Source organism: Fukomys damarensis, unplaced genomic scaffold (genome assembly GCF_012274545.1).
Source record: "Fukomys damarensis isolate Sample0158 unplaced genomic scaffold, DMR_v1.0_HiC HiC_scaffold_12, whole genome shotgun sequence".
Taxonomy (NCBI): Eukaryota; Metazoa; Chordata; class Mammalia; order Rodentia; family Bathyergidae; genus Fukomys; species Fukomys damarensis.
Genome location: NW_022900924.1, coordinates 57,417,273 through 57,426,601, shown reverse-complemented (window position 1 = coordinate 57,426,601; position 9,329 = coordinate 57,417,273). Strand labels below are relative to the sequence as shown.

The window sequence follows — 9,329 nt, the reverse complement described above, 5'->3', positions numbered from 1 at the left end:
CTTTTTTTTTTTTTTTTTTTTTTTTGGTAAAGAGGATCCAACTCAGGTCCTTGTACTTGTGAGGCAGGCAGTAGAACCACTGAGCAACATCCCCAGCTTCAATAAGATTTTAATTTCTGTCGCCCTGTTGACCAGTTTTGTTGAGCCTCCTTTTACTTGTGAGTTTACTTTTTTGGTGATTTTGAAGTCACTTTATCACCGTGTGGTCAGGGCTCCTCACACACTCTTGATGTCTCCTCTGTCTGAACGTCACATACTTGGAGTCACAGAGCACACATCTGTGATCTTCTGAGAACTGCTGGGTGGCTCTGCCATGCAGCCAGCATTGGCATCCCCACCCAGAGCCAACCTCGAGCCACACAGTCCAGTCTTTTGTTTGTGTCTGGCTTTGGTCTCTGTTTTAGTAATGAACACTGAACCCAGGGCCTTCTCACTGACTGAGCCATACGGTCAGCCCTTTCTTCACTTTTTATTTTGAGACAGGGGCTTGCTAAGTTGCTGAGTTGCTCAGGCTGGACTGAAATAGAAATGCCTCAGCCTCCCCGAGTTCTGGGACCACCGGCCTGCATCACAACACCCAGCCTGAAGTGCAGTCTTTACTATGGGTTCCTGAAAGAGTAGTAGCATAATGTGACCACAGCGTTTAGAGAGAGAGAGAGAGAGGCCAGAACGATGACAGGCGCACACAGGCTCCCGACTCCTGCCCCGTGATGCCCTGCACCACGATGACCCTGCCCTCAAGGGCACCACCCAACGTACCAACGGTCCTGATCCTGGGCTTCTGTTCTTCGTGACGCCCAGTCTGTGGTCTTGTGTTATGCGCAACAGAAACCGGACTAACATACACACGTCTCCCACAGCTGAGAACCTTCTTACTTGTCCATAAACGACCTTCAGCCTGGCCCTGAGTTCCCTCCCCACACCACAGTCATCACCGTGCCAACGGCACCTCAGCTGTGCTCCCCAGTGTCCGCCCCCGACATCGCCAGGCTCTCCCTTCTGCCTCAGCCTCCCCCAGCACTCTCTGCTCGATGCAGTGCAGGCATCATGTGGCAGGAGATCAGATTCTAAGTTTTAAGTTGAGGTGGATCAGCAAGCTCTGCTGTGAAGGCCGAGAGTGTTTTCGGCTGTGCAAGCCACATGATCTGTGTCCCAGCTGCTGCGCTCTGCTGCAGTGGCACGGAGCAGCTGAGGTGGTGTGCAGCACGTGGTCCAGGCTGTGCTCTGATGATCATCACTCCAGGACAGGCAGCGAGACACTGCTGGGCTATGGCCCTTAGTTTGCGACCTGGCACACAGTAATCTCACCCGAAAGGTTTCTTGAAATTATCCTGTCGTGATCCCTCCTTAAGTATTACTGGAAGGGATGACCATGTTCTTCTTTCCAGGACGGGCCACCTGGGCCTGGGAAAGGAAGAGCCCTGAGGAGGACACAGACACCATGCAGGCTGAGCGGAGGGTGCAGAGCAGGGCCCCACGCCCGCTGGATGGGGACCCTGGGCACCTGAAGGCACCGTGCTTGGCCACAGTCAGGTGCAGCCTGGGACTTGGGTGCTGCTGATCCACAGCAGCCGCTGGCCTGGGCAGACTTGGCAGCTGGCGCTCAAGGCGGGTTGTCGAGGTGCTGGTTGAGTTGAGGGGTTCTGGGCCTCACTGAGGGGGATGATGTATGGAGGCCAGAGACACGGTGAGGGGCAAAGTAGAGGGCAGTGTGCAGGCGCTGGGTCAGCTATGGGCCGCTGCAGACGCTGCTGCTTCTCTCTCCTCTTCTTTCCTGCCCTGTATCCTGACTGCTCTCACAGTGACCGACCTGCACAGCACCCTTGGGCCCCTTGGGACAGTCTCACAGCACAGGTCCCCTCCCCGTACCTGTCTCCTGTCTGGGACTGCTGTTCTCCTGCGCTCCCATCTCCACCACCTGCCCCTACCCCGGCCCTGGTCACACCTTTATTGCACCTTGCTCTGCGACCTTGTCCTTGTATAACCCGATCTCAGTGGCCTTCTCTTTGTGAGGTCCTGCTGGCGCTGGCTCCCAAAGCACACCACCTCACCCACCTCACTGTGACGCAAAGAAATACCAATAGGATTTAAATCTGTCACCAACATTCACAGTTCTGCAGATTTCAATTAAATCCATGCTTGCTGCTTCTGCTGCAAACCCTCACGGATTTGGCGGTGCAGGGCTCACGGTCCACCTGGACAGCAGCTGCTGGGCACAGGGGCCCCAGGTGGGGCCTGTCCTTCCCACTCCCCACGCTGCAGCTCCCCACCACCACTGCAGAAAAACCCCTGGGTCCAGCACCTCCACTCCCGCCAGCCCTGTAGATGCTTGGGTCAGTGACACTCACTGGGGACCAAGAGGTCTACAGGGCCCTGGGGTGGAGTGGGGACAAAGCCGTGCAAGGAGGGCCTGTGGGACAGAAGGGAGGGGAAGGCGGAGGACGGAGACAAGAAGACATCTTCAAGGAGGAATGCGGGAGCAGGACCGAGGGACTGGACAGAGGCCGAGGGGCAGGGGAGGTGGAGGCCTGGACCCTTCTGAGGGGTCCCTACATGCAGGCTTTCCTGCATTCTTCTACAGCCCAACTGCAAGAGGAGCACACCTGTGACAAAGACAGCCAGCTCTGTGGGGACTGCTGGTGCCCGGGAAGCAGAAAGGAAAGCGCTGGCTTGTAAAACACATCGTACACTGGAGCTCAATCTGCCCAGCCGTGCCGCTGACTCCTGGCTCTCCAGTGCCGCCATGGTGTGCATCAGGCACAGGCCCAGGACACACCTGCCACTGGTGTCTCGAGGAAGCGGAAGAGTGAGCGGAGGGCCTGCCTCTCCACCTCCCGGGAGCAGGTGCAGTGTGTCCAACTGGAGCCTCTGAGGAATGAGTCCAGGTAGCGCACCCGGGGTGTGGACTTAATGCTCCTGCTCCTGCGAGGGTGAATAAAGAAAGCAGGCAGCGGAGGTGGCTCCGGGGTGTACTCACTCATGCAGATCAGGAGTCAGGAGTTGCGGGGCAGGCTTTACAGGCTCCAAACACACATGGAGCTCACAGTTGGGCAGGGAGACAGAAGCTGCCCAGGGAGACCACACAAGTCAGCACCAAGCACCGACTGTGGGCTCCAGGGAAAGGCGTGGTGCTGAGGCCAGGCTGCACCCCCAGGACATGAGCTGCAACTGGGGCACAAGCAGGAGCCACCAGCCAGAACACTCAGGGGCAGACGCAGCACGTGGGAAGTCCTGCGGCCTGAACAGGGCGGCAGTGTCTGTCCACGCCCACACTGTGTGCACACGTGGTCCTTCAGCAAACCTCGCCACACCTGAGGGACACTTGCCCTCTGAGCACGCCTCACCCCCCCCAGCCACTGGGACGAAGAGCCTGAGCAGACTCAGTCTGTGGCTGTCTGCGCCCGCCCCACCCCAGCCCAGGCTCCGCCCAACACACAGCCAGGGAGCCCTGCTAGCACCCAGGCGGGATGGTACCCCTCCGTGTGTTAACTGTGTGTCCGCTGGAGGAAGAGGCGCTGGCTACCCGGCTGGCACGGTTCTGGGCGTGGCCGAGGGGGTTTACCGAAGACAGAAGACATCCTGGGTGTGAGTGACAGCACCAGTGGGCTTGTGGCCTGTGAAACAGGAAGGAAGGCACAGCGTGGTCTCTGGAGAAGCTCCGGACTTCTCGCCTTGGACACTGTCTCCTGGCTTTTGGAGCAGACCCTTCGGCCTCCTGACCAGGACACCCATGGGACTCTGAAGGGAGCTCCAGGCCTTTGCCCTTTGACTGGATCCTTCTCATTTCCGGAGCACAGATGGCCTTTTTGCACTCTTCACACGTGGCTCTGTGAGCAGCCCCGGTAACCGACACTGTAAGTCCTTCTGTATGTATATATTTTATACTAGATCTGTGTGGCAGTGAGCACTGACTGAAACACCCTCCAACTCTACTTTATCGATAAGAATGCGTGGGGGCGCACACCTGTAATCCTGGCACTCAGGAGGCTGAGGCAGGAGGATCACGAGTTTGGGGCTAACCTGGCTTACACAGTGAGTTCAAGGCCAGCCTAAACCAAATAGCAAGACTTTGTCCCAACAAACAACAACAAAAGAATGCATGGCTGCTCCCTCCGCACTTTTGTCCAGGTCGACCTTGGCCTTCTCCGAGGGGCCTTCTCCTCCTCCTCCCTCCAGCCCCTGCCCTCTCTCCCCTACGCAGGTTGATTTCTCCTTACCGCCTGTGTCACCACCTGACTTGCAGCACACTTTGCCGCTGACGGTGTCTTCTCCACTGCGTGGAAGCCATGAAGGACACACATTCTTCCGTTTCGCTCATGGTTGTGCCACAGCACACAACAGGCAGTCAGTAGATATTCCAGAACAGTGAAGAGGAATCTGGCCTCCTTCAAACAACTGCCCCTCGTAACCAGTCCCTGGACCTGTAGACAGGCTGCCCACAGTCACTGTCACAGAGGCCCTGAGAAGCACGTCCCTCAGAGAGCCCTCAGAGTTTCTGCGCTCAGGAGCACGGCCAGGTCTCGTCGCTCACTCTGGACTTCAGTAGAAGGTGAGGTACACACAGGCTCAAAAGTTAAGGCTGACCAGAACTTCCTGGTGGTGCGCCCAAGGGGCAGTGGGCTTAGAAGTTGTCACCTTCTCCTCACGTGCGGAAAGTCACTGAAAATCAGTTTTATTACAGACAGCAGGGAATCGGGCAGGCCAGCTGCTGCCTGGGGCCTACAGAGACAGTAAGGACAGAGACTCACAGCCCACCGGGGCAGAGCTGCCGCCAGTGCGTCTCAGGGCCAGAGCTCGGGCTGTGACAGGTGAGTTTCCAGAGGCTCTCAGTGCTTAGTTCCAGGGGCCTTCACACCTTCATGGGTGTCACCTCCATGAGCCCGCCAGGCTCTCGCAGCGGGAAGGGAACAGTCATCGTTCTGAAATACTCAGAGCTCTTCTCCTCCGCAAGGGCTGCCTTCGAAGGAACCCAGGTCACAGAGCCTGGCGCCTGGAGCAGTGCCCACCTCAGTTCACTCACAGACAGAGATCCATCCATTCAGGACCAAGACGCCTCCCTGCCTCCCACACCTGACCACCCTCCAGTGGGCTTCCTGCACAGGAGGGAACTGAAGTTAAGAACACAAGCTGTGGTCTGCATTGAAGGAGTCTTCAGCCCTGTGCAATACCACACGCCTGCAATCCCAGCTACTTAGGTAGCTGAGGAAGGATGATCTTAAGTTCGAGGCCAGGCTGGGCAACGTGGAGAGACCATAAGCAATGTAAGTCCTCACACTAAAGGCTTGTCTACCTCAGTTCCTTTTATTTCATGTATCACATCTGGATTTCAGCAAAAAATTTACATGCATGCTAAACAGCAAATCAAATAAACACTGCAAAGAGAAAAATCAAGTATCAGAACCGGATATGAAAGGGATTTTGGAGTTATTGGTCTGGGAATTTAAAATAACTGATTAATATGCTAAAGGTTGACAACATGGAAAACCACATGGGTATCATAAAGAGAAAAATGCAAAATAAAAGAAAGTGAAACGCTAGACATCAAATACCCTTCAAGAGAAATGAAGACAGCAGTTGATAGGCACATCAGCAGATGGGCACAGTGAGCAGACTCAGAGAGCTGAAAGATGGGTCGAGAGAAACTTCTTGAATTGAAATGCAACAGGAGAAAGAATGAAGAGAAGAACAAAATAGCCAGAAAAGACTATCCAAGAACTGCAGAACAGCATCAAAATGTGTATCCACAGGAGGTCGGGAAAGATAGGGGCTGAAATGAACAGCTTAGTCAAACAACTGGGACCAACTGACATTTTAAAAATACTTCATCCAATAACACCAGGACACACATTCTCCTCAGGCCCGTGGAATATTCATTAGGAGAGACCAAATTCTGTGACATAAAACAGATATTAACAAATTAAAATAAAAGCTATCATACACAGTATGCTCAGGGACTGGAATGGAATTTAATTAGAAGTTAATAACAGAAAACTGGCTGGAAAACCCCAAGTATTTGGAGGCTAGACAATCTACTTTTACACAACACATGAGCCTCGGGAGATTTTTAAAGTATTTTGAAGTAAATTAAAATAATGCCCAATCGAGATTTGCAGAATGCCATGAAATAGTGATGAGAAAGGAAGTTACAGCACTGAATGCACATACTAGAAACAATGAAAGGTCTAAATCAACAACCTAAGATCCCACTACTGGAAACTAGAAAAACAGAACCAAATCAAGGCCAAGTAAGCAGAGGAAGAGAAAAAATAAAAATCAGAGCATAAATCAATGAAATTGAAAACCATACAGCCAACAAAACCAAAAGATTTTTTTTTTCAAAAGTTGTTTTTTGGGGAAGATCAATATAATTGATAAACCCCTTGCCATGTCACCCAAACAAAAAAGAGAGAAAACACAAATTACTAATTAGAAGTGAAAGGTGGGCCATGACTGAAGGAAAGCCTGGCCTGCCCGCAGGGACATCTCCTTCTGGTCCAGAAGATACAGATGCTTGTTTCCCCGGGCAGTTGGCCAGTTCTCAGGTTCCACAGATTCCCTGTCTCTGGGCCCATAGGCAGCTGGGACATGGCTCCTTTTGTCTAAGCTGCTATTTAAGGGGCCTGACTGGCAGGGGGACTTTGGAGTCTCCCCCGTGGAGAGGACATTCTGCCCTGACCCTTCCCAGTCAGAACCCTAATAAGACACCCTGGCTCGTAACTGAAGTTTCAGGTGCCGAAGCTCTTCTGATCTGGGGATGCAGCTGCCTTTCTGTACATTCTCTTTCTTCTTTGTAATCATGCATGTGTCAATCAACAGTGCATTAAATTTGTTTTATTGCTTTTATCTTGATGCTTAAGGCCTTTGCTATTTGTGAATCTCAACCTATAAATTAAGCAGCTGTGACTGTACTCTCCTTAAGATTACAATGCTAGGCTGGTTCAACATTAGGAAACTGATTCATGTACCTGGCATATCAATAGGCTACGACGAAAAGATTCACATGATCATATTAATGCAGAAAAAGCATCTAACAAGTTCCAACACCCATTTATAATTAAAAACGGAAAACTCTAAGAAACTAGGAAAAAGAGGAACTTCTTCAACTTAGTAAAGAACTCTGCAAAAACCCCATAGCTAACATCATGCTGAATGATGCATCCACCTAAGACCAGGGCAAAAGCAACCCTTCTTTACTCTTACTCAAATCACACCGGAAGTTCTAATGAAATAGAACAAGAAAAGGAAATAAAAGACATAAATTGGGAGAAAAGAAATAAAACTGCCTTGTCTGCAAATGACATGATTGTCTGTGTAGAAAATCCCAAAGAGTGAATAAACTCATGAGATTCAGTGATTTTAGTAAGGTTGCAAGGTATGAGGCTAATACACGAGAGTCTAATGGTTTCCCAAGGGCCAGCAATCAGCAGTTGGAAACTGAAATGCAAACATATAACACCATTAACCGAAAAAAACTAAAATAGATATAAATCTAAGAGAATATGTATAAGATTTCTATAAGGAAAACTATGAAATGGATGAAATGAATCAAAGAACTAAACAAATAGATGAATAGGGACATTCGATACTATCAAAGATATCAGTTCTATGCAATCACAATCAAAACCCCCGGCAGTTACTTTGTGGATATTAACAAATTGATTCTAGAGTTTATATGAAGAGGAACAAGACCCAGAATACCCAACATAATATAGAAGAACACTTCCTAATTTCAAGGATTACTCTACAGCTACATTAATCAAGACAGTGTGGTACTGGTGAAAGAAAAGACAAATAAATCTGAGGAACTAATAGCCCAGAAGCAGACTCACATAAAATATAGTCAATTGGTCTTCGACAAAGGAAGGCAATCCAGTAGAGAAAGGATGGTCTTTTCAACAAACGGTAAGGAACAAATGGACATCCATATGCCAAAAATTAATCTGTACAGAACTTACACCTGTCACAAAAAATTAACCCCAAATGATTATATGGCTAAATATAAAATGAAAAACTACAAAACACCTGGAAGAAGATATAGAAGAAAATCTAGGTGACTTTAGTTTGATACTGCAGCTATAATACCAGAAGTATAATCTATGAAAACAAATTGAAGTGCACAATATACGTGATAAACAACTGTATCCAAAACATGCAAAAACCCCTCTTAAAACTTAATAAGAAAAAAAAACGTTTTAAGAGGTGGGCAAAAGATCTGGACAGACACCACAAGATGTTTTGATGGCAAATAAGTATATGGAAAGATGCTTCACAACATAATTCATTAGGAAATGCAAATTAAAACGAGATACCATCATATGGTCTTTAAAATGGCCAAAATTGAGAACACGGACACCACCAAATATCAATATTTGGTGGCAAGGATAGGAAGCAACTCATTGCTGGTGGGAATTCAAAATGGTGGGGTCACTTTGGAATATGATAGTCATTTTCAAAGCTAAAATAATCTCACCCAAATGAAATGAACCCTATGTCCACACAGACACCTGCACAGGAAATGTTGTAGCATCTTTATTCATAGTTGCTCCAAATCAGAAACTACCAAGAAGCACTTCAATAGGTGAACAGATAAACTGGTGCAATCACACAGAGGAACTTTTATTCAGTGATGAAAAGAAATGAGCTGTCGAGTCATGAAAAGACACGAAGGAAACATAAATGCATATTTCTAAGTGGGAAAGCGAGTCTCAAAAGGTTATTCTGCATGATCACAACTTAGCAATTGTATGACACTTTAGAAGAGGCAAAACTATAGAGAAATAAAAGATTTGTGATTGCCAGGGGTTGGGGCAGGGGGACGAGAGGAATAAATAATGGAGAACGGGATTTTTTAGAGCGGTAAAAATACTCTGTATGATATCTGAAGTGGATACATGGCATTGTGCATTTACCAAAACCAATACTCTAAACCCTGTTGTAAACTGTGGGCTTTCATTACAACGTTATCAATATAAGCTATATATACAGTTTTCTGGTTTTTGTAAATCTCAAACTGACTTAATAAATAAAGTCAGTTAACTATTTTTTTAAAGTTCGATGGGAAGTGTGCTCAGGCAGGACTCAGAGCCATGCGGTGGGGTGGTGGCTCCCCCTCAGGGGACCCCTTGGAAAATCGTGGAGTGCACAGGGGTCGTCGCCTCAAGCGCATGCACTTTCCGTGCCCCTCACCCTTCCTCTCCCGCTTGGCTCTTTCGGATTTCTAGAAATAGCCCGAAGTCGCAGCGCGGCGGCAGCCTCGAGGTCCCTAGCCCAGCCGACACCCTGCTGGACCTGCTGGCAAGGCCTCTGCGCCCCACCTGCCCCGGCACCGC

General features: G+C 49.4%; 1 protein-coding gene across 10 annotated transcripts in view; it reads right to left on the bottom strand.

The window, feature by feature from the left end:
• The window catches only part of Ccdc13 (coiled-coil domain containing 13), a 36,661-nt gene that overhangs the window by 26,795 nt on the left and 537 nt on the right, over positions 1 to 9,329 (bottom strand). For 5 of the 10 annotated variants that reach the window (XM_010624478.2, XM_010624477.3, XM_010624484.3 and 2 more), the window contains exons 1-2: positions 2,604 to 2,769; positions 1,957 to 2,059 (exon numbers count right to left, since the gene is read on the bottom strand). The exons of 1 other annotated variant lie outside the window; for it this stretch is intronic. In XM_010624478.2, coding sequence (XP_010622780.1) covers positions 1,957 to 2,059; positions 2,604 to 2,683 — 183 coding nt within the window. In that variant the 5' untranslated portion in view covers positions 2,684 to 2,769. 4 more of the 10 variants (XM_010624486.3, XM_033762641.1, XM_010624488.3 and 1 more) reach the window with 4 other exon arrangements.